The sequence below is a fragment of the Giraffa tippelskirchi genome, chromosome 6, assembly GCF_054371585.1.
Source record: "Giraffa tippelskirchi isolate mGirTip1 chromosome 6, T2T-mGirTip1v1.2.pri, whole genome shotgun sequence".
Taxonomy (NCBI): Eukaryota; Metazoa; Chordata; class Mammalia; order Artiodactyla; family Giraffidae; genus Giraffa; species Giraffa tippelskirchi.
Window position 1 is genome coordinate 54,500,555 of NC_137280.1, and position 25,644 is coordinate 54,526,198.

The 25,644-nt window shown below is 44.7% G+C and overlaps 1 protein-coding gene across 8 annotated transcripts in view; it reads right to left on the reverse strand.

The window, feature by feature from the left end:
• Positions 1 to 25,644, reverse strand: part of LYN (LYN proto-oncogene, Src family tyrosine kinase) — a 108,192-nt gene that overhangs the window by 24,300 nt on the left and 58,248 nt on the right. For 2 of the 8 annotated variants that reach the window (XM_081504966.1, XM_081504967.1), the window contains exons 2-10: positions 25,099 to 25,172; positions 21,420 to 21,465; positions 20,153 to 20,258; positions 17,884 to 17,982; positions 17,658 to 17,761; positions 17,121 to 17,270; positions 15,573 to 15,725; positions 6,818 to 7,000; positions 4,426 to 4,502 (exon numbers count right to left, since the gene is read on the reverse strand). In XM_081504966.1, the coding sequence (XP_081361092.1) occupies positions 4,426 to 4,502; positions 6,818 to 7,000; positions 15,573 to 15,725; positions 17,121 to 17,270; positions 17,658 to 17,761; positions 17,884 to 17,982; positions 20,153 to 20,258; positions 21,420 to 21,465; positions 25,099 to 25,167 (987 nt within the window). In that variant the 5' untranslated portion in view covers positions 25,168 to 25,172. Of the gene's footprint in view, positions 1 to 4,425; positions 4,503 to 6,817; positions 7,001 to 15,572; positions 15,726 to 17,120; positions 17,271 to 17,657; positions 17,762 to 17,883; positions 17,983 to 20,152; positions 20,259 to 21,419; positions 21,466 to 25,035; positions 25,173 to 25,644 lie in introns of all 8 variants that reach the window. The other 6 variants (XM_081504963.1, XM_081504965.1, XM_081504971.1 and 3 more) reach the window with 3 other exon arrangements.

Genomic DNA, 25,644 nt, shown 5'->3' on the forward strand with positions numbered 1-25,644 from the left:
ATTAATTCTGATAATCAAAATTTATAAAAGGGGAAAATACATATCAGCAAAATGTCAGGTGCAGATGACCACAGGGCAACTCTGATCATGAAATTATGGTGGGGTGCAGAGTTTAGAGTCAGAGGAGCCACGATGGAGCCCAGCAATTCTACCACTAGCTGTAACCTTGGACAAGTCCAAGGTCACCCCTCCATCTGTAAAATGTATCAAACAACAATATAAATGCTTTCAAGGTTGTTGGGCTCAAATTAAATGATGGAGGTAGAAGTGTTTTATCATCTAGAAAGAGTTAAAGAAATGTTACTTGCTGCCATGATTATAACAACTTTGATTTTCCCATTTTTACTGCAGTTTCGTTGTTGTTCAGTTGCTAAGTACTGTCTGACTTTTTGTGACCCCCTGGACTGCAGCACGCCACAACTTTGTTATGGCGAAGGGGCTGTGTAACTCAATGAAGCTATGAGCCGAGCCGTTCAGGGCCACCCAAGATGGATGGTTCATAGTGAAGGAAATGGCAACCCACTCCAATATTCCTGCCTGGAAAATCCCATGGACAGTATTGCAGCTTTACTCACACATAACTGTGTGTTGTTTGACTTTTGGTACTTTTTGTACCCCCTAAGCTCAAGAAATGCCTTGATTCTCCTGAATTACAAGATGATTTATCTGACCTCCATATTGCAACTGTGAAGTCCCCACTTCTTTTCTTTCTCTGTTTGATGAGTCTACAAGCCCATTTCCATCTCTGCTGAAGGAAATTCCCACAGATTTCACCCACTCCTCTTTCCAAGTTCATTTTTTTCTCTTACACGAGGCAAGGGCTGGAAGGGAGTTGGACAAAGTCTCTCTGCTTTGAAAGTATCAAACTTCCTTCTTCTGGGTCATTTTTCTACTTCAGCACAAGATGGTTTCAATACAAAAAAAAGCACTGGATACGGCTGACTCAGTTGGGATTTCTTTATCTCCACTAAGTGGAGAGGAAGACGGGTGGCCGGAGAGGTGGGTTGGTCAATGACACTGGGGCTCCGAGGAACCTTTCAGAACTCATCCTGAGACAGGAAGTGATGAAACCAGCTCTCACAACTCACTTCCTATCTTGATGGGCCCTGAAGCAGCGTGCGGAGAGGAGAGGAGCATGGGGAAGTAGCTGGTGGGGAGAGGGAAGAATTGCTGAGAGGAGAGTCTGGGAAAAGTCCCAGCACTGCCCCTCACATGCCCCACCCCCACCACCATTTCCTTATTCTTCTGGGGCTGGGAACCAGTCAACTGGTTTATTTCTGCTCTCAGTCTCCCATTGCAAAAACTACTGAATTTAACCATAGCCTCTTGTGAACACTCAGTTTCCCAGATCTCTGATGCTACTGACAATGCGAATGGAAGAAAGAAAATGTACAAGCACTTTATAGGCTACTGATTGTTGAGTTCAAATACCACTCAGACTCACCAATTCTTCTGCTCTACTCCATTTCCACTTACGGTAGTCAACTGGAGGTCAGGGGAAAGAAGGTTGGATTATTAGGAAACTGGGTGTCCTGTTCACCTTATTGATTGTTGTTGTTTAGTCACTGAGTCGTGTCCGACTTTTTGTGGCCCTGTCGGGCTCCTCTGTCCGTGGGATTTCCCAGGCAAGAATACTGGAATGGGTTGCCATTTCCTTCTCTATGTGTCACCTTGGGCCAGCTTGATGAATATTTACTATTCTCAAGTTATTCACTGTGGGAAAGCGACAATGTTCATTACTGGCACACGATGGAGGGGGAAAAGGAGAAACAATTCAGAGATGACTTTCTTTGTACAGAGATGGTTTCAGAAAGGCCCATGAAGACGGAGGAGTGTGGAGAGCGCCAGTGATAAAGGGAACTGACTATCACAGAGGGATGAGGTGGCTGGCATGGTTGACAGCGATCGGACACGTGCGGTGTAGGATTTCAAACCGAAACTGAGGCATACATGCCCCACCCTCACTGCCAAGGTGCAGGTCCCTCTAATATTATAATAAGAAAAGCCATGAGCAGATGAAATGGATGACAATTAATAACAGACAACAGGAGATCTCAGTAGCTCCCCCTAGAGGGAAGGGCTGGGGGAGAGTTGAGGCGAGCTTTGCCCTGTGAACAAAGATGGCCTCAAGGAGATGGAATTCGGTTGTAAAGACCCTGAGCTTTGTGCTGACCTCAACTGCTAGGGGCTCCCTGGTGCTGCTAACCCTCCATAGACACTCAATTCTCTTGCTCTTAAACTAGACGTGGTACCCGGCAGTCACTGCTGGGAGAGCCAGCCTGAGACGGATGAACAAGAGCATCATCCTGTGAGCTGGATGCAGTATGCTGGCTTGGACGGTGACCAGGGGTATACTTTCGATCACAAAAGCCTCATTGCTCCCTGGCTCCTCCTGGAACCCACAATATCTGAAAGTTAAAGATTAGCGATGGAGGCCTTGACTTGAACCTTAAGAACTATGTCAAGATAAGGTTTTATAAGATAAGCTATACAAAACCAGATACAAAGTACCCTTGTGACAAGATAACTCCTACCCAAACATAGCACACAACCTGATGTGCTAATTTCCACCCTACAGAATGGCACGCATGAATGAGACACCGAGAACCTGGGCAGGGATGACCCTCCAGGCCTCCAGGCCACGTGCCTTCCTCTTTCACAGCCCCCTTCCCCTTCTGAGAAGCGAGTGCACAAGCCCTTATGACAACCCTCAATGCCCGCATCCAACAGGGACTCCCATGTCACCAGCTTTGGCAGGGCTCCCCCGCCTCATATAATGGTGCCGAGAGTGACATGGGCTCATGAGCTTCTGCCTTCTCGGTCTCCTGACTCCTGTCCATGTGGGGTCCAGAGCTGAGCCCAAGTCATCTCTCCTCCCACTGCACAGCAGTGGTTTTCAAAGCATGGGCCTGAGGACTCCCCTGGAGGTCCAGTGGTTAAGACTGTGCCTTCTGATGCAGGGGGTGCAGGTTCAATTCCTGGCCAGGAAGCTAAGATCCCACATGCCTTTCCGCCAAAAAACCAAAACATAAAACAAGCAATGTTGTAACGAAGTCAGTCAAGACTTTAAAAATGATCCACATCAAAAAATCTTAAAAAAAAAACCAAACAAAAACTGTTGGCCTAGAGCCTGGGGGTGCCACAGAGCCTCACAGGGGCAGCTTAGAGAGTTTGAGAAGAGGGTTCAAAAGTCAGGGCTGCCTCCTCAGCCCCCAAAACAACAACTGTACTTCTTTTCCACTCTAGATATTGGAGTTGCAGATGCCGTTTGAATTGCCTATTGGGATAAGGAACCTGTTAAGAGCACCAGCTGTGGAGACCAGGTGAGAGCTAAGCAGGACAACTTCCTCATTTGTCTTTACTGCAGGGAGGGGGACAGTTGCCCCCAGGGTCTCTTCAGTGTCCTCCCGCTGGCTCCGAAGCACCCAGTCCACGCCAGCTCATTTGACTCTACCCTCAACACCTTTCCTTGGAGCAGGAATGACCACGCCCCTTACACAGGTGAAGACACCAACCTAAAGAGGCAAAGGCCTCTTGACAGTGGCCACCGAGTGGCTGAGCATTGGCACCAGCTCAGTCCACGATGCTGGGCTCCAACTCTGCCCCCTGACACTCTGCTGCACAGCGTGTGCTCTGGGCCTTTGCTACTCAAAGTGCTTTATCTGAGGACTAATTTGTTCCTCTGGTCTCATCTTCCCAGAAAGTGAAAAAAAGAAGGTGTTAGTCGCTCAATCATGTCCGACTCTTTGTGACCCCATGGGCTGTAGACCTCCAGGCTCCTCTGTCCATGGGATTCTCCAGGCAAGAATACTGGAGTGGGTTGCCATTCCCTTCTCCAGGAGATCTTCTCGACCCAGGGATTAAACCCACATCTCTTGCATGACAGGCAGATTCTCTACCACTGAGCCACCTAGGCAGCCCAAGGCTAGTACTAGAAGTGTTACAAATGAACATTTCTCAGAATCCTAAAGACACATCCAGCAAGAAGGAGTGAAAGTAGGGTAGAGATGGAAGGAGATAGTTCTTCTGTTTCTCAGAACACTGGGGACTTAAAAGCATCAGAATATAGTAACTTAAACACTACATATGCATCACTGAGAAGATGCCATGCTTACACCACATGGAGTTCATCTCCAGAATGCACAAAAATGATCAGCTCAGTGGTGCTATTTCTATCTTTCATGCAGAAATGAACACAAGTATAAAGAGGTGGACCCAGGTCAGACACAAGAGCATCCGTGTCAACACTCAACACGTGCACACATGTTCCAAGGGAAACACCCATTGCTGCCTCCAAGGACTTGTCCTTCGAAGGTCTACTAGGAAATACAACCCAAATGCCTTCCCCCTGGAAGTACAGTTCCATCCTGAGTCTGAAGCAGGGGGACATTTACAGCACTTTACAGCTGCTTTTTCATATGTCACCTGAGCAGAGAAGTCAATCAGCTTTGGAAGCAGCACCTTGCCCCCCTCATCGCTCTTCAGGAAATCCAGCAAACTGCCTGTTGATGAAGGAAGAGCAAATCAGTGCCGTTCAAACATGCACACAGACAAAGAAATCCAAACAAAATTTAATGATCATTCCTACTGGCAGGGCAGGGAGGAGTGACCAGGTGAAATGACTGCTTTACCATTCTGTGGCGTCACAGTGCCTTTTCCTGACATTGGTCAAACCCAGTCCCCTCTGACCTGTCCCCTTTGACCTGTTGTGAGATGTACACGAGCTCCAGGTAAGAAAGGGTGACTGGTGGACACTCCTTTTCTTGCTACAGAGCATTTGTACCTGCCATCATGGCATGCGTCCTGCAGGGCCTCTCTGGGACAGAAACCAGTCTGTCGTTCCAGCTGGGCTCCCCATGCCCACAGCAGGCACTCGCTGGCCTACTCCCATGCGCGCCCAGCACGGCTCTCAGGCACCACCCAGGTGCCCAGTGAGGATGTGATGAACCAACTGTGCTTTGGAGGAAAGTGAGATCTCACTTAAAAGGGAGCAAGCATGCCCACCAGCATCGTCTCCAGCATCCCTGGACTTCATCTCTAAAACATGCCCTGCTCCTTCTTCTAGAACTTGTAGCACCAACTTGAGGGTGACCTTGGGCAAGTTCCGTACCTCGTCTGAGTCCGTCAAGTGGGCAGTTCCCAGGAAGTCTACCACAGTCCATGGGAGGAGGGGTTTAAAGCACGTGCCAGGGTGATGGCGCTCTCGCTCAATGCATCCATAACACAGAACGGTGGTGCTCAGCCTAGACAGCTGGGAAGATGAGTGCGCTCCTCAGGGAAGACCCCAAGTGCCATCTGGCATATAGTAACTGCTCAATACAAGGTGGGCACTGCTACTGTCTACATTTATGATTAAGAACACTGTTAGTCAATCCCATAGGTATCTATGAACCCCTGCTTAAGTGTCTGATCCTGAGCCTGGTTCCTGAACGGCAGCAACCTAATAGGTAATAGAGCTTTTCCAAAATTTATCTATTTATATTTATGTTCTTGGCTGTGCTGTATGGGCTGCTCTCTAGTTGCAGTACACGGGCTTCTCATGGCAGTGGCTTCTCTTGTTGTGAAGCTTGGGCTATAGGGGCATGGGCTTCATTAGTTGTGGCTCCTGGGCTCCAGAGCACAGGCTCAGTATCTGTGGCACATGGGCTGAGTTGCCCCATGGAATGTGGGATCTTCCAGGATCAGGGATCGAACCTGTGTCTCCTGCACTGGCAGGAGAATTCTTTACCACTGAACCACCAGGGAAGCCCTGGTAGGGCTTAAAAAAATATTCTTTTTTAGAAGGTCTCCGGGGGACATTAATATTCTGAAATATTAACATATATTAAGAAAATGCAATATTCATCTTTCTAACCTATTCAGTTATGGTATCACACTATAATCTCCATTCTCAGGAGGTCCCTGTTAGTTCTGGATGATGGCTTAGGTATCATCTTCGTTCCTTCTGAAGATTCTTTAGAAATCACGGGCAGTTTAATTAGCATTTCTCCTGAGCTGGAGGAAGAAGGATGATGACTTAAGATCCTTGATCTGAAAGGGACAGCAGTGGGAGAAATGATGGCTGCTTGAAACCTCTTCTTCAGGGATTCTGTGATGACGCAGGAGCTTGACCCTGACAAGTTTTTCAAATATTTACATTTTAAAGTGTCATTCTGAACATTTAGATAACGCTGAAGAGGACAAGGAACTGGTTTTCAATTTTGAGAACTCACAACTGGAACCCAAAACAATAATATTCTTATTTGATATCTGTATTTACTTATTTGACAAGTATGTCCGGAGGGCTGTCTAGGTTTGGGGTCCCACTCTTGAGGCCAGTAGGTACATGGAATCAAGTGCACAGAAACTGGGAAGACAACATATTCATTTTATAACAGATGACTTCCAGTGAGGTGGCTTATGAAAGCGCTTTGTTTTCCTGCATTTTCTGATGTTTTTGTAGTAAGCCTGCGTGCTAAGTCGCTTCAGTTGTGCCCGACTCTTTGGGACCCCATGGAATCTAGCCCACCAGGCTCCTCTGTCCATGGGATTCTCCAGGCAAGAATACTGGAGTGAGTTGCCATTTCCTCCTCCAGAGGATCTTCCTGACCGAGGGATCAAACCCACATTTCTTATGTCTCCTATATTGGAAGCGGGCTCTTTACCACTAGTGCCACCTGGGAAGCCCTTGTAGTGAGCCTACTGTTGATAATTTGAATTATCTGAGGAGTCTCTGAATGTCTAAGTGTTCTCCTTTCTGAGGGCTGGGCCGTCACACGCCCGGGTGTCCTTTCTGAGGGCTGGGCCGTCACAAGCCCGGGTGGGGGCGGGCACTCACCCTTCGCCATGTACTCGGTGATGATGTAGATGGGCTCCTCTCTGGTGACCACGGCATACAGCCGCACCAGCTTGTCATGCTGCAGCGTCTTCATGAGGTTGGCCTCCTCCAGGAATGCCTGCACGGACATTGTGCCTGGCTTCAGTGTTTTTACGGCCACTTTGGTGCTGTTGTTATAGTAACCTAGGGAGGGAAAAGAAGGGAGGTTGTGATTCATCAAAAACTTCATGCAGACTTAGAAGAATATTTAGCTATAGACAGAAAAAATTTCTATAAACCCTATAGTGTTAACATTATCTAAGACCTTTAGAGACTTCCCTGGTGGTCCAGTGGCTAAGATGCTGAGCTCCCAATGCAGGGGACCCAGGTTTGATCCCTGGTCAGGGAACTAGATCCCACATGACACAACTAAGAGTTTGCAAGCCTTAACTAAAGATCTCACATGCTCCAACTAAAAAGATCACGCATGCTGCAACGAAGATCTGGTGCGGACAAATAAATAAATGCTTAAAAAATAATAATAAAAAGAAAAACAAAACCTATATCGAGACAGAATAAGAGACACAGATGCATAGAACAATTTTATGGACTCTGAGGGAGAAGGTGAGGGTGGGATGTTCTGGGAGGATAGCATTGAAACATGTATATTATCATATGTGAAACAGAACACCATTCCATGTTCGATGCATGAGACAAGGGCTCAGGGCCGGGGCAATGGGATGACCCAGAGGGATGGGATGGGGAGGGAGGTGGGTGGGGGGTCCAGGAAGGGGAACACATGTAAACCCATGGCTGATTCATGTCAATGTATGGCAAAAACTATTACAATATTGTAAAGTAATTAGCCCCCACCTAAAATAAATAAATTTATAAAAAAAAAAAAAAATCTCCAGAAAAAAAAAACAAAAACCAAAAAAAAAAACCTATATATGTAACATTAGGGGGCTTCCCTGGTAGCAGCATAGCTGGTAAAGAATCTGCCTGCAATGCAGGAGACCCCGGTTCGACTCCTGGGTCGGGAAGTTCCCCTGGAGAAGGGATAGGCTACCCACTTGAGTATTCTTGGGCTTCCCTGGTGGCTCAGACGGCAAAGAATCAGCCTGCAATGCCAGAGATCTGGGTTCAATCCCTGGGTTGGGAAGATCCCCTGGAGAATAAAATGGCAACCCATTCCAGTATCCTTGCCTAGAGAATCCCATGGACAGAGGAGCCTAGTGGGCTATATACAGTCCACAGGGTCGCAAGAGTCGGAAGTGAAATTGATCGCAAAATGACTGAGTGACTAAGCACAGCACAGCACAGCACCTAACATTAGGGGCAACTGAGTAAAGGGTATATGAGAATTCTTTGTATTATCTTTACCAAAAAACTTAAAATTATTCTAAAATCAAAAGGTTTTTATAAAACAATGGTAAAACAAAACTCCATATGCACTGTAACATTTTCTCTGATAAATTTTATTTTCTCTAATTCATTAGAGTTTTTTCTACTTAATAAAAATGTTTTTTATCCCAAGACAAAAAACCCCACACACCATAAGTCTATTAGATACTCTTACACACACATGCACACATACTCTGACAACTGTCTGGAAGAAAATACACCAGAATACACTGAGTACTGGCTTAATTATGAGTGATTTAAGTTTTGCTCACCATACCTTTAACTCTTTACAATGAATATGCATTATTTTTATAATCAGAAAGAAAAGCTTTGCCCTTGAAAAAACTTTACTAACTCTAAAGTACAAAGAATACACAGGAGTCAATAAGTATTTCTCAAAGTTTTCAAAGAGAACTGGACACAGAGATTCTATGCAAAGGAAAGGCTCTGGGTTGAGCCACCTGGGAACCCCTGCCTGCCCCAGGCCATCTCACCCAGGAGATGCAGCAGGAGTGCAGACAGCCCAGCAAGGAAGATGCCCGTCTGGCTTGGTTAACCACAGCATGTCCCATGCTATCTCAACCTCAGAACACATCTTCATGTACATTTTATCTCCCAGAGCACACTTTGGGAAATACCTCCTCCTTAATATAGTTCCCCCAAGGCACTGATTTTCTGGGACCTGCCTCCATGATGTGGTTACTTTTTCTTTCTTTAAGATTATTTTTGATGTGGACCATTTTTAAAGTCTTTATCGAATTTGTTACAATATTGTTTCTGTCTTCTGTTTCGGTTTTTCGGCTGCGAGGCACGTGGCATCTTAGCTCTCTAACCAGGCATCGAACCCGTACCCGCTCCATTGGAAGGTGAAGTCTTGACCATTGGACTGCCAGGGAAGTTCCCAATGATGTGCTTACTTTGAAGCTTGATTTTCTCCTGGAAAAGCCTTTTCTCGGTGGTTTGGAAAGCAGAAACAGAGGTAATCACACGCAGCTTTTCTTTCTGTTTTCATAGTTCTCTTCGAAGGACAGGATGGAATGGCAGATGGTCACCATGAGTCACTCTCAAGGTCACCTCTGCCTGGTGTGTGACAGCCTAATAGCCCCTGCCCCACGACAAACATCTAAGGAACGGTGATGTGAAAACGTCCAGTCCCTTTTCAAGTCACATGATTATCAGTACACACATAGCTTACGCTCAATGAAAACCAACGATGGTGGTCTCCAGAGGACTTCCCTGGTGGTCCAGTGGTTAAGAATCCACCTGCCAATGCAGGGGACATGGGTTCGATTTCTGGTCTCGGAAGATCCCACGTGCCGTGGAGCAACTACGCCGTGTGCCACAACTACTGAGCCTGTGCCCTAGGGCCCTCATGTTTCAACAAGAGTAGCTCCCTCACTGCAATGAGAGAAAGCCCATGTGCAGCAATGAAGACCTAGAGCAGCCAAAAATAAATTAAAAAAAAAAATCTCCAGGAGAAAGAAACCACCACCCAGCAAGACAAAAATGACAAAGTCTGACAATCTTGAGTGCTGGTAGTGCTAGCCCGTTGGCAGGACAGCTGCGGCAATTCCTGCAGGTCCTTTCTGGGCTCTCTTCTGAGCATCGCTGAAACTGAGTTGTAAAGCTTCTATCTTAAACAGCATCCTCAAGGGCCCTGGAAGAATGCTGACAGAGCAGGCTCCTTTCTAGTGCATTTATACCGACCATGAATCTGTGTACGTTGGTGGGGAGGGTGTAACCCAGAACAGCGCTTTAGAAACAAAAACTGCAGCATTTATTGGAGCTGAGGGCTTTCCAGGTGGCTCAAGTGGTCAAGAATTCGATCCCTGGGTCGGGAAGATCCACTGGAGGAGGAAAACTACTCCAGTAATTTTGCCTGGGAAATCCCATGGACAGAGGAGCTTGGCGGGCTACGGTCTGTGGGGTCTCAAAGAGTCAGAAATGACTGAGGGGCTGAGCACTGGAACTGAAGATTCATACACCCGTGATCCAGTAAATCCACCCTGGTCATCTAGAGAAACTCATGCACCCTGGCACCAACCAGTGCAAAAACGTTCACAGTAGCCTTGTTCCTAATAGCCAGAACATAGGAGTAACTCCAATGCCATTGATAAATAGTAGGGTTTCTTTTACATAAAGTTTAAAACCGGGCAAAAGTAAACTACTCTGGGTGCACACAGCCCCATACACAAAAGCAGCAGAACTACAAAGAAAAGTCAGGAAATGATCACAAAAGCCAGAATAGCAGCTGCCTTCAGGGGACAGGTGGGGTTGTGGTCGGGAAGGGGAGAATGGGGGCTTCGGGTGTGATTCAGTGGTCACCACACAGGTTTTCATGATGTCAGTAGCTGTGAAAGCAAACGTTCGTGTGGTAGGCACTTTTCCGTCTGCTTGTTACACTGCATGTTACAGCAACAGAAGCGAAAGAAGCGAGCTAGCTAGTCTCCTTTTGTCATCACAAAAGCCATGGGACTCACTGGGACTTTTCACACAACATGAAGTTATGGGTCAAGGATGAAGAAAAAAAAATGCTCTCCAAGTGCAGGGGAAAAAATCACCAGGAAATACTGCAGCTGCTAAAGATCTTAAAAATGCTGATAAGGAGTTTGAAAAGAGCAGAAATTAAAACAGCTGGGTCAAACCCAGATGTAGGAGGACAGCAGCTTCCATTCATGGCTGCTTAGGGCTGTGACGTTTGCATGACAGGGCAGGTTTCCGTCTATATCAAAGGCATGAGTTTTACTCAGCGCTAAGCATCAAATCATACTTTACTAGTATACTGCCCAGTGTTGGCAGGTTTACACGGGTCACAGAGATGTGGCATGATAGATAGAAATATACACATGCTACTATGTATAAAACAGATGAACAACAAGGACCTACAGGGAACTCTACCTGTAAGGGAAAAGAATCTGAAAAAAGATTCTTATATATATATGAATATATATGTGAATCGCTTTGCTGTACACCTGAAACTACCACAACACTGTAGATCAACTGTACTTGAATAAAAAACAAATGTGTAATAATAAATAAATAAAAGGAAGCTGCAAAAAAATTTTTTTAATCTTTTGAAGGAAGTAAATAATTTCTTGCAGGTGCCGCTCTGCCATAGGTGAAGCAGAGAGTGTACCAATGTGGGTGCCGCTGCCTTGGTACACCACAGGACGAAGGTGGTTTTGTTAATATGAAAGGACGAATGCAGTTGCTTTTAGAAGCTGGTTGGTGAGTGATTCAATGCAGTTGGCTCCCATGAAGATGGATCAAGCAAACTTCAACGCAAAATCAGTTTCCTTTCTTTCCCAAAGTCTCTTCAGAGACCAAGCGGGAACAGGAAATGTCACCCTTTGTATCACTCATGGGTCAGTTCCCTCAGTGTCCAGCAGCCTGAAGAGTAAAACGGGTCCCCGAACCAGACGGCCGAGGATCACACGGACAAGAGGAAACAGCTTGAGGGACAAACTCCTCTCTCTTTTCTCCCCACCCCTGCTCCCCCCAGATCAGGGCATTTCCTAGTATTTGTCCACTGTGCTTTGGACCAAAAGATCCAGACCATAAAGTGTGCCTAGGAGCCTCTGAGCCATTTCTCATGATTCACGATCATATTCACTTACTTGAGTAACAGGGATGCAATTTTTAATCTGCTGTCCTTTTTCTATCCATGAGCAAAGCTAGCCAGCTTATTTATCCCTCGAGAAGTAAAAGCTAATTGCCAGCAGCTCTAAACTGCACAGACAGACCTTGCTTGTACATGGAGCCTTGGTCAGAATGAGACGTGCAGACACACATGGGAGGGGCGCATCCTTTGACCTGATTCGTAGCACATCACTCCCCACTGTTCCTTTGGTTTTATTTCCAGCATTCCCCTGCTAAATGCATTCAACAAATTGACGTAATTTCAGCAGCAAAGGAAGAGCTCCCTGGCTGACAGCCAGGTTCACAGAACCACACTTGCACAAGACCCCAGATCAAAACTATTTTTCTCCTCTTCTTTCTTTTCCTTCCTTCTCTCCCTCCCTCTCTTTCTTTTCTTTCTTTAATACAAAACTAGGGGAAAAGCACCATTTAAAAACAAACAACTTTCAGCATCAACATTCCAGTGGTGATGTTATACCATAGTCTTGCAATATGTTACTTTTGGGAGAAACTGAGTAAAGGCTACATGGGACCTCTCTGTATTATTTCTTTTACATCTACAATAGCTTTATTGAAATATAATTTATATGCCACATCACTTTCCCATTTAAAACATACCATTCATCTGGTTTTGGTATGTTCAGATTTGTGGTACCATCACCACAATCAATTATAAGGACATTTTCATGTCCCCACCCCCCCAAAATGGTACCTATTAACAATTACACTGCCATCCCCCACACCTGAAGCAACCACTCATTTCCTTTGTCTCTACAGAACTGCCTTTTACAGACATTTCACATAAATGGGAGTCATATAACACACGGTCCTTTATCTGATTTCTTTTCTTTATCATCATCTTTTCAAGAATCATCCCTGTACTGTGTGTCAGGGCTTTCTTTTTATTGCCAACTAATGTTCTATTGCAAGGAAACACCACATTTTGTTTATCCGTTCAACAACTGATGGACATTTGGGTTGTTTACACTCTTTGGTTATTATGAATAATGCTCTTACTTATGAACAGTTGTGTAAAAGTGTTTGTGTGAACAGATGTTTTCACTTCTGTATTATTTCAGACAACTGCGTGTGAATCGATAGTTATCTCCAAATAAAAAGTTTAACTGAAAATACCCAAGAAATAGCTCGTGTTGAGGGGGGAAATTCTGGTTAATTTCTCCCCTCTATTTCATAGTCTTTGCTCTAATTTATCATACTACCTTCATAATGTAATTATTTAAAATAATAACAACAGTTCTTAAATGCTGTCAACTATATTAAATGATTACTTGCATCACCTCATCCTGTTTTTACACCATCCCTATTTCATTGTTGCTGAGCCACTTGAGAGTAAGGTGCTGTTGTTCTGTTTGATTTTAAGGAGGTCCTTCAGATTTCTCCATTTTAAACGTACATTTTAATTCCCTATTGTAACTGATGTATTCATTACCTTAGGGGAGATTCTTTAAAATTGTTTAAATATCCAAAAGCGCTTTCCCCAGATGGTTTCAGCATCACGTGCTCATCTGATTCTCATCCCTCTTAGAAGCCATCACCTCTCTAAAAGCTGTAGCAGTCTGTCTTCTGACCTGCCTCCACCCTCCCGCCCCCCCCTCCCCCCGGCCACCCCAAATACGGTTACTCCAGCCTCTGGCTCAGTCTAGGAACTAGGGACTCTGCCCTCCCTCCTTGGCCTGTAGGCAATTTTGGAACCAACTATCATTCTGTGCGCCTGAGGGATGCAGGAAGACATAGCATTGCTCAGTACTTAGATGCTATTCGTGACCCAGGGCATAATCTGGACCAAGTCACGGGAAACATTGGGAAATCCAAATGAGAGACATTCTACAAAAAGACAAACCAGTCATGAAAGATGGAGATGGGCCAAGGGACTCTTCCAGATTCAAGGAGACTACAGACAGGTCAGTTAAAAGCCAACTCCAGATCCCGACAGCCCAGGGGACATCACTGGGACAATGGGGGGAGTTAGGATACCGACTCTACACTAGACTCTGCGGATCAATGCAGAACTTCCTGAATGTGACCACCATGCGTCGTGAGACCACAACCCTCCTCTGAGGAGACGCCTGCATGAGTATTCAGGGGTGCAGGTCATCGTGTCTGCACCTTACTCTCAAATGCTCCCCCAAAATAAAACACGTCTGTGTGTGTATGTATAGAAATGATACAGGAGATACAGGAAATACAGCAAAATATTACCTGGTGAATCTAGGTGAAGAATATACAACATATATTATACCTGCTTCTATTCTGTGGACTTAGAAAAAATACATTAAGAAATAAGTGCAAATATCTCAGGGGAGAAAGACGTGACAATTTTTTAAAAAATGAGTAGATCCTAGTTAAGATAGTTCCTTAAAAAGTTAAGCATAGAATGATGTGACTCAGCAATTTTACTCCTAAGAGAATGTATATCCCCAAGAAAATGAAAACACCTGTCCACACAATAATTTGCATATAAATGTTCAAAGCAGCATTGTTCATAATAGCACAAAGATGGAAACAACCCAAAGGTCCACCAACGGATAAGTAGATAAGCTCTGGCATATCCATACAATGGAATAGTGTTCGATCATAAAAGAAGAAAGAAATTCTGACAAATGTGGGTGAACCTTGAGGACATCATGCTGAGGGAGATAAGCCAGACACGAAAGGACAAATGTGTGTAGGGTCCCACTGACATGAGAGCCCTAGAGTATTACAGTCATACAGACAGGAAGTAGAGTGGTGTCCAGGGGCTGGGGAAGTGGGGGTGGCGGTGAGTGTCTGCATTATGAGTACAGGGCTTCCTTCTGGACTGATGGAAATAATTCTGGAACTAAATAGAAGTGGTGACTGTACAACAACGTGAATGTGAATTGTTCACTTTAAAATGACTGACCTTATGTTACATGAATTTTACTTCAATAAGAAAGGAAAGGTGGACAGAGCAAAGAGGAGGAAGAGGTGATGATTTAGGCAGCAGAGCAGGAACAGAGACACACCTAGAGCAAGATCACGCCCCCGGTCTATGGACCCGACCGGAAACAGAGAGCCAGGTACTCACACAGACCCCAGTGAGCAAGGTGAGGCTGTGTAATTGTGATTTACGCTGATTCCACTATCATGTTCCCAGAGAATTACAGTGCAGTAAGAATTAATTATGGACTTCCCAGGTGGTGCTAGTGGTAAAGAACCTGTCTGCCAACAGAGGAGATGCAAGAGATGCAGGTTCGATCCCTGGGTTGGGAAGATCCTCTGGAGGAGGGCATGGCAACCCACTCCAGTGTTCTTGCCTGGAGAATCCCATGGACAGAGGAACCTGGTGGCCTACGGTCCGTAGGGTCGCAAAGAGTCAGGTTTGACTGAGCGACTGAGCACAGGCACACAATCCAACTGTACCTTTCCCTGAGATGCCTGCACTTAACCGTATGTCCAAAGAATCTGGAGATGAGAGAGTCAAGGAAGAGTAGACAGATAAACCAGGATAAGCCAGGACTATTTACCAGGATAAGCGCCCACTGCCCCTTCCTTGTAAACATTCATCCAACAAGAGAAAGCCTGAGTCTCGAGGAAGATGAAGAGTCTAATCACGAGGACTGTGTAGGCTTGTTCTTGGCACCAGGTGGACAGAGGGAAATGAAAGCATCAATGCTTCTGAGAAAACTGATAGAAATCAGCTGGAGCCCTTATTTCTCCAGAAGGGACTCAGGCTCCAGAGCCACACACTCACCCATCCAGACTTCCCCGAACTGCCCGGCGCCCAGCCTCTTCACCAGCTTGATGGACTCTCGGGGGATCTCCCAGGCATCCTTGTCCCATGGCTTCTGTGGTTTGGGGCTTATGCACGCCTTCTCCAATCTCCGGCACAAGCCATCTGACTGCTCTAATTTCAAAGAGAAAGGAAATGTGGAAAAAGTCGTCCTTTGTATTTTACCAGTATCTACAGAGAAATCTGGAGTATGAGTTTTATCATTTCCAACTCGCCAAGGTCTACAAACTTAAAATGTTTATGGGGGTCTCTTCTGTGTAACCATGACTTGAAATTACTAAATGAAAGACAATTTAAGATGTACTTGATTTGATTCATCAGTAATGCTAATCTGTAAAAATAAAAACAATAAAATGAATAGACAAACACAGGCTGACAGGTTGTCACACTTAACAGACTATAATTTTAATTACTGAGTCCGGATAAACTTCTTCAGGGCACAATGGTGGGAACTTGGTTAGGTCACCAGGGGACCCCCCCTCCCCTCGCCCAGCCTCAGAACAGGGCCAGGGCTCCACAAGTACTCAACACACGCGCAAGATGAATAACTTGATGGGGGTAACAGAGAGGGAAGAAGGACTTACTACTCTAGACTACTTGCTCTTTCCATACTTGGGGACATAAGCAAATTTTATGTGTATTCCCTTAGAGCAGCTTGAAGAAATAAGCAGTAACAACAGCCTCCCACTACAACTGACCTCAAACACAAAGGGAATGAACCTAAAGGCTAGTCATGGGGTCAGCCTAGCAAGGGTGTAGAGCAGACTGGGGACGAAGGACCACTGACTGGCCACTTCTTATTGTTTTGGTGTTATTGCTGTAATTTCTGTTTTCTTTTACCAAGGGTATGTATTACTTATACACACACACACACACACACACGTCTACACTAGGACACAGATCTACAGATCTGCATCCCTAGTCTGGATATTAAAAGATGTGTTGTAAAGTCATGCACTATGTGAAAATAATACTCACTTATAGCTTTGTAATTTTTGAACATTAACTTTTAAACAGCACAAGCTAGATATTCACAAAGATCAAATCTGACTTTGAATGTTTGTGTATGCTCAGCAACTGAGTCGCGTCTGACTCTTTGTGGCCCCATGGACTGTAGCCCGTCAAGCTTCTCAGGGCATGAACTTTCCAAGGCAAGAATATTGGAGTGGGTTGCCATTTCCTCCTCCAGGGGATCTTCCCAACCCAGGAACTGAATCTGTGTCTCTTGTGTCTCCTGCATTGGCAGGTGGATTCTTTACCACTAACACCACTGTTGAATGTATAATTATAGATTTCCTTAGGACCAGTTACAGAATATGATCGTACAACTTTATCCAAAAGAAATATGATGCTTCTTTCTAAAGAGGCTACCAGGAAAACTACTAGAGTTCATCAATGAATTCTGTAAAGTTAAAGGATACAAAAAAATTTTTATATAAGTTTGACATCATATATTTATCACAGCAGATGCATCTTTCTTTTCTTATCGGACCTTGTGTTTTCACTTACTTTGATAATGCTTAATCATGTCGCTGATACAAAGAAAAGTGATTCGTGGGGAGATGTAATAACCCCCATTGTCCAGACTTCTGATTTTGTAGTGCTTAATCACATCACCGTGCACGGGGTCATAGTCTCTGACAGACAGAGAGTAACTTCCTGCAGAGGAAGAAGTACAAGCAAAGATTACACTTATGTTTTGTAAACAAGATTGGCATTACGGGGAGGGAAGTGTTGGGAGTTTGGGATTAGCAGATGCAAACTATGACACATAGGATGGATAAACAACACGGTCCTGCTGTACAGAACAAGGAAGTATATTCAATAACCTGTGATAAACCAGAACAAAGAAGAGTATGAAAAAGACTACATATATGTATAATAGAATCACTTTGCTGAACAGCAGAAATTAACACAACATTGTAAAGAACTACACTTCAATAAAATGAGGTCTGCCTATAATTCTTTTTTAACAGAATTCTAGAATCGTTTCTAAGAACGATTTCCTAAACAGCATTTGATAAGAGGCCTTATGTCACTTCCTACCTTTTAATGTCTCGCTTTCTCTGATAAGGAAAGCTCCAGCGCTGTTCCCTGGGGCCAGAAGCTGCCTTTCTGCATCTTTCCTGGTTATATCCTTGAAAAACCACCTGTGAAGACATATTAACATCCCATGGGTGTTGTAATCCCGGGGAGAAAAAAGATGAAGAAAAAGCAAGAACTCTAGCATGTCACACAGAACCATTCCAGACCACTCCAGGTGAGGACTCACTCTTCAGTTTCCAACGTGTTGACTTTGGCCACATAGTTGCTGGGAATGAAGCCTTCTTTCTTTGTCGAAATGGACCTGGCTTTCCACCACTCTCCGTGCCTGGAATAGAAACCCGCATCAGAAAGGGTTTGTCGGACTTCCCTGGTGGTACAGTGGTTAAGAACCATCTTGTAATGCAAGGGACGTGAATTCAATCCCCTGGTCAGGGAACTAAGATCCCACACGCCATGGGGCAGCCAAGCAAGTGCTTGCGCCTCCAAGAAAGAGCCCATGTGCCACAGCTAAGACTCAACGTGGCCAAAGAAATACATATTATAAAAAGAAAAAAAGGGTTTGTATTCAATGACTCAAGAACTACAAGAGCAGTTGTCTTAAGATGTTTGCCCTGTGGGGTGTGGGACAGTGGGGAAGACCCTGGGACCCCAGAATCCAGGGGAAAAGTTGATGCGTCCTGATGAAATATGAATATGTTTAATGATGGAAGCAAAGGAAAACAGCCTCATGACTGAAGTGTGGGTCTCTGTGTTCAGAGCTGCTGCATAAGAGTTGGTGAAAATAGTTTCCATCTTGCAGGAGCAGAGTTCTTAACTTTCCCGGGGATATCTACAAAATGGGCTTCCCTGGTGACTCAGAGGGTAAAGAATCAGCCTATAATGCAGAAGACCTGGGTTTGATACCTGGGCTGGGAAGATCCCCTGGAGGAGGGCATGGCAAACCACTCCAGTATTCTTGCCTGGAGAATTCCAAGGAGAGAGGAGTCCATGGGGTCACAAAGAGCTGGACACAACTGAACGACTAACACTTTCACTTTTCACACTTACAGAAATGGGAGTCAAGGGAATAAAAGGTCATAGTTCTTATGTTATAAATGCCTTTGTTGAAATAGCTAGTGTCCATAGGCTGATGCCATGGAAAAAAAAAAAATAGAAAACCATAAAACCGTCCCAAGCAGACGAGCCTCATCACCACCTCATGACTCCTGAGAGAGGCATGGAGCCAGGGAAGGGGTTGGGGAGGGAGGAACGGATGGGTCCCCAACGGATGAGCCTCAGCTGTGTTCCCGTCAGGTTCTCACATCCAGACGGGTGTGACCATGTCTCATCCAGCAAGATATGAAGGACAATCACAACTGGCACTAGGCTGTGGGACACTACAAGCCTGTGCCATATTTATAAAACACACACACACACATAAGCCGTTTCTGGCTCACAAGAGAGACACTAAGATATAGAGTTGAAGTAACTTGTCTCGGTCACACAGCGATCACGTGGCAAGGCCAGAATGAGGCTCAAGTTCACACTCAGCCAGTCACGGACAACTTCTCTCAGCCACTCAACACCTTATGCTAAATAACGGTCTCCCTCCTCCAACCAACCAAGGGTCTCCTGTTGGCCGGCCAAGGTGACACTACATGAAGAGTAATAGAATTACTGAAGTTCCTTATTCTCAGTACGGTCCTGAGCCCTGTGAGTCAGTCTGGAGGGGTCAAGAAAACGACGTCCAGGCATCTTCACAGAGGCACTAAGTGCTGAGCAAGGGCTTTCCCCCAGATGACCGCTGCCTTGGCGCCTGGCCTCGATGACTCACACCCAGTTGGACCCATACACTCAGTGTGAATTTGAGGAAAATAACAAAGTAAAAATGGCATTAAAAGAACATGCAGGGACTTCCCTGGTGGTTCAGCGGTTAGGAATCCACCCACCAATGCAGGGGGCACAGTGCGGATCCCGGGTCCAGGAACTTAGATCCCACGTGCCTCGAGGCAACGAAGTGCACACGCCACAACTAGAGAGCCCATGTGCTGCAAATACTGAAGCCCGTTACACTCTAGAGCCCATGCTCTGCAACAAGAGAAGCCACCGCAATAGAAGCCTGTACACTGCAACTAGAGAGTCGCCCCTGCTCACTGCCACTAGAGAAAGCCTGAGAGCAGCAACAAAGACCCAGTGCAGCCAAGGATAAATTTTAAAAACATTTAAAAAACAGAAATGCAAACTCCACATAGATGTAAGCCTCTTAGGCAGCACAGATGGATAAGGAAAGACAATGGTATTTGGTTTCAAAGGAAAAACTCTTGGGAACTGCTCACAGTAAAGCCTAAGAGGAAAATCCCTCTGGCCCTGCTCCTTCTGGCAGCAACAAGGCTGGGGTTCCGTGCTCACCCCCAGAGGGGTGTCTGCCATGCTGTGCTGCTGGCGGCCAAGCCTGGGGAGGGGGGATAGGCTTCGGGACTTGGTGCCATAGAAGAGGGACACCCGGCTGCACTTACTGCTCCAGGACTTTCATCTTTTCCCCTTTCCTGAAGGACAAGTCATCTGGGTGGATGCCATCGTACGGGTACAATGCGATCACGATGTCCCCTTGCTCCTCTGGATCTGAAAATGAAGAAGGCAAGCGAAGACCTTTAAGAATCCATAGCAGAACGTTTAAAATGGATAACCAACAAGGACCGATTGTATGGCACAGGGAACTCTGCTCAATGTCATGTGGCAGCCAGGAGGGGAGGAGAGTTTGGGGGAGAATAGATATATGTTTATGTATGGCTGAGTCATTTCGCTGTTCACCTTCCCTGTTCACAACATTGTTAATCGGCTATACTCCAATACAAAATAAAAAGTTAATACAACACTACAAAATAAAAAGTTAAAAAAAAAAAAAAGAATCCACAGCAGAAATGTTGTAACAGCTTATCATGGGGCACAGAGTGCAGGAATGTACTACAGGCAGCTGGAAAGAAGACCTGTTTTCCTCCCAGAGGGCTCGGGGTCCACGTGGTCCGTGGTTGGCCACATGCTGTACATACTGGTACAAAGTCTATCATCTCAAATCATAGAGACCTATGACCTCAATGACTTCCAGTTCTAGGTTTAAAATATGATACACCTGTGCTCAGAGCAGCATTGTTTACAAAAGCTAAAAGGAGAAAACCATCCGAAGACACTGGGTATACATACCACAGAATAAAGGAAGCAAAATTCTGACACCTGCTACAACATGGATGAATCTTAAAGACATTATGCTAAGTGACATAAATCAGCCACAAAAGGACAAATACCATTTGATTCCACTTAGGCGAGATCCCCAGAGCCGTCAAACTCATAGAGACAGAAAGTAGAATGGTGGGTAGCAGGGGCCGGGAAGATGGGGGGTGGGAGTTTGTGTTTGATGGGCACAGAGTTTGTTTTTGAGATGATGGAAAGTTCATCATCCAAAATGGAGAGATGGATGGATGGAGGTGATGGCTGCACAAAAATGAGTAGGTAGTTAATGCTACCAACCTGAACACTTCCATGGCTAAAATGATAAATTCTATGTTATGTCTATTTTTCCACAATTAAAAAAAATTCGGAGACACATAGTTTTTCAAGGCAGAAGCCTAGTGTGTCTCCCTTTGCCTGGCAAAACAATAAAACTATCCTTTTCTACTTCACCCTGCCACCCGCACCCCCAAAATCAACAAAAACATCCAGGACAACTACTTTACAGAGACTCGAACAGTAAAGAAAAGAAACTACCATGACATTATGAAAACATACCTTTAGCTTGAAACCTCTGTCCTGGTAAAAGCTGAGAGTCTGCAATCTAAGAGAGAATATTTGTTAGAAAAATATTTTCTATGTTTAGTGTTTTATGCTTACATTCACACTGTATGTTATGTCATTTTCGAACAGAAGCAAATAGGGTTTAGATTTGTTAATTTATTAAGCCAGAAAGAAGAGGAGCACAGAGAACAGTCCTGCGGAGCTGTGTTCCAATCCCTGCCCCCCGGCCCGACCATCGAAGGGCTTTTCCTTCTTCAGCAGCCACTGGCCTGGGGGCAACAGGACATGTCCAGGGCTCTGAGCCGCTGCTGATCCAATCGGCACCCTCCCCCTGATTCGGTACCAGAGCCCGAATATCCTTGGGGGTGGCGGTTTGCCCAGCTCCATGGTGATGCTTCCCAATTCTCTAGCCTTCTATGCAGATGGCAAGCAGTTGAGGCTTTGGGATTGGCTTTCTTATTCCCTGGCCGCCTTCTTTCTGCCCAGAAGCAGGTGATGAGCTGGGCTTTCAGCAGCCATGGATATCAGTGACCACAGACCCCAGAGCAAAAGATGGAGAGAAGTCCTGGGGGTCACCCGGGTCCTTGGTGGCCTTGTGGAAGTGCCACGCATGCCAGGACTGCTGATCTTCACTTTTCCCAGACTTGTTTTAAAAGCTGCGGTAAGGGCTTGGTCACTGGCAGCTGAGAACAAGTCCTAACAGATCCAGGCTTCCTGTGGCTGACCCTGATTCCGCTATGGGGACAGATGGCATCCCTGTTATTTTAGCTTGGAGCTGAATGATCAGGAAGGACCTGGTGGTACAAAAGGCCACCCCAGTCACCTTGGAAATCAAATTCCTTTTTCCTCCATTGACATGGGGAGGATGTGTGAGACTTCCCGGGCTTCATCATGTTTCTCTTTGATTAACGTAATCGAATGGAATATGGACCAAAACAGCTTGTACTGAAATTTAAATTTGAAATGGAAGTCAGCCCATCAAATCTCCAGGGGCGGGGGCAGGAGGTGGGGAGCAGGGGATTATGTTTTTCTGGTTCAGAAACTCTTGGCTCCGGATGATCTTTCAATACTTATTTCAAGGAGTTCTATATAGATTTTTAAACTCATTCAGATTTGCATAATTAGAATGTATGATCAATTTTAAAGGAGTGAGAGGAAACAATTAGAAGATGAGAGACTGATTAAATCATTTTGAAAGCAGCAAGCTGATTTTCAAATATCAGAGCCCTTAATTGACAAATGATGGAACACACTCTTCAGAAGGACAAAACACGTGTACAGAACTCATTTGTCACCACTCTTCTCCTCTAAAATGTCTTTTCCTTAGAGTGTTGTTGAATTCGTGTCAGTTCAGCCTTGGTAATCAATCCAGGGGTGTGTTTTGGGCACATCTGGCTGGAACTGAATGTTATCCATGGAATAAGGCCCAACTGCCCAGTTCACAAACCAGGGCACCTGTGACCACAGAAGGCGGAGTGCATTGCGCTCCAGGGGTGCGTGAGGGAACTGAGAGATTTCAAACATGCTTCCTACTTCTGCTTTCTAACTTAACTTTTAACCTCCTTTACTCTTACCAAGAGGAAAAATGGTGCGTATGTTTGTACTGGTCTCCTTTGCTTTTCTGAATGAAGGACATCTTCTTTCATTACATTAAAAAAAAATCTACAGCACATGACACTAGAAAAAGTCAGGTCCTTTTTATGACATCTTTGAAGTCTATAATGAGAAAATTACCTGTGACTCCAAGTCTTTGTATCATTTCATTTTCAGTTAGTCATATTTCCATAGCATAGCTCCACATCTATACCTATTTATGTGATGTGTTTTTGAATATTATATTTATAGGTATTTATAACTAAATTTTAAAAGTTATTAATAATCTTGTACATTTTGAGTTTCTGTATGTAAAATCACAATGTTTTTCAAAATTTTTCTTTATTTTTGGCTGTGCTGGGTCTTCATTGCTGCGCACGGGCTTTCTTTAGTTACAGGGCTACAGTCTAGTGGTAGTGTACAGGCTTCTCATCGCAGTGGCTTCTCTTGAGCGCGGGTTCTAGGACACACAGGCTTAATTGCCCTGTGGCATGGGGGTCCTTCTGGACAGGGGATCAAATCCATGTCCGCTGCATTGGCAGGAGGACTCTTAACCAGTGACCACCAGGGAAGTCCACAACGTTTTTCTCAAATTTCTTTTTTGGTTGTGCACCACAGCCTATGGGATCTTAGTTCCCCAGCTGGGGATCAAACACTTGCCCCCTGCATTGGAAGCATAGAGTCTTAAAACCTGGACTGCCAGAGAAGTCCCTAAAATTATAACATTAATTTATCTGTCTAGAAATATCATGTAGGGAATTAACAGCATAATGTATTCATTCTTCATCTCTACTTTTTTGCAAGAATACCAACACCGACTTACAATCTCAACAATGACATGTGACCTTGACACACACCATACCTTCAGGATAAGGGGGAATGTGGGGGAGGGGGCTGGTAGAGGGTGTGACAACAATAATATACTTCTAGAATGCCAAGGCATTTAAAAACATGTCAGATTAGAGAAACAATGAAAACTCTTAATGAAGGCATTTGGACTAATGTGGAATAAGCTGCTTTCAGCTTAAACGCTGAAACACTGGTTTCCATAAAAACCATGCAATGGGGGATGTACATAATATATACAGTGAGCAAACAGAAAGGACCTAAGATCCGAAGTAAAGTGCATTTAAGGTTGTAATTATCCAAGGCTCTGTTTCTTCCATGAAATGTGGTATTAGTTCTTTGCCAAGCATTTCTCAAATGCATCAGAGACCACATCCATCATGTAAAATTGCTGGTACAGATATTTGTCCTAGGTTAGAAGGCAGAATTAGTTGCCTTTTTCTAAATTTTTTAATTCTCTATAATAAGTCAAGACAATTTCAGTGTTCGTACTAGTTTGGATTAATTGAAGAACAACATGATGGGATAAAGTATGATGGCTACCCTGGTGGCTTAGCGGTAAAAAATATGCCTGCCAACGTGGGAGACGCAGGTTCGATCCCTGGGTCAGGAAGATCCCCTGAAGAAGGAAATGGCAACCCACTCCAGTATTTTTGCCTGGGAAATCTCATGGACAGAGGAGCCTGGTGGGCTACGGTCCATGGGGTCTCAAAGAGCTGGACATGACTGGGAGACTAAACAACAACAACATCTATCAAAGGGCATATTAGCACCTATTTTGGCTTCCGACTTGAATTCAGCATTTCCTTATGCTTCCAGACCACTAATCTTATTGCCCATCCTAAGTCACACAAGCTCATATACATGTCTTTACATGTAAAGAGAGGGTATTTGTACCAGTAACAGGAAAGGTGATAATCGCCACACATAGGAAGGTGACAAAGGCCCCTTTATTGTACATTAAGTGGCCTGGTTGTCTCAAATATATTTATAAACTCTTTAAAGGATTAAATTACAAAGTATATCAAAAATTATTTGAGGCCCAAGTAATTAACATGATTTTTTTTTTTTTTTTTTTTTTGGCATGCACATGGTACAGATTTGGAGTTTAAATTACGCAGCCATGCTTTGATCCTGCCGTGGGAATGCTCCCCTGAGACTATCTACTTACTGGCCTTTGGTGTTTATTGGACGTTGGATCTCTCACATAAATAGTTCGGTCAGTATTACGTACTGGTTGCGTCTTCAAATCTACTCCATCGTCATTCAGATTGTCTTTCCTTTTTGACTTTATACATCCCATAGTTCCTGTTGGAATACAAAAGCAATGGCATCATTTTACCATTTCAGAACTGGCTTCCAGCCACCGAAGTCTCTCCATTAATAAAGAGAACGTGACAGCGACCGACTCAACGACAACAACAAATACACTTCTATTCTTCATCGTTGATGATTTAACCAAGTCAAAAAGGTGAAGACTGTTCACAAGCCAGGTGTTTGTTCATAATCTGTTCACTCATTCATTCAACAACAATTTATTGAGCATCAGTTTTATGTCAGCATAAATTCCTGCCCTGAAGACTCTCTTTTCTTGTGGTGAAGATGCATGAATTAAAATAACAATGCAATGTGGCTGGTCTATGACAGAGGATGCACAGGACACAGGAAAGGACATTGACCTCAGGCAAGAGGAAAAGGATGTGGGCAGGGAAGAGTCCTGATGGAAATGCTTTGAGTCAGAATGGAAGTGATGTCAGCTAGGTGGCAGAGTCAGTAAAGG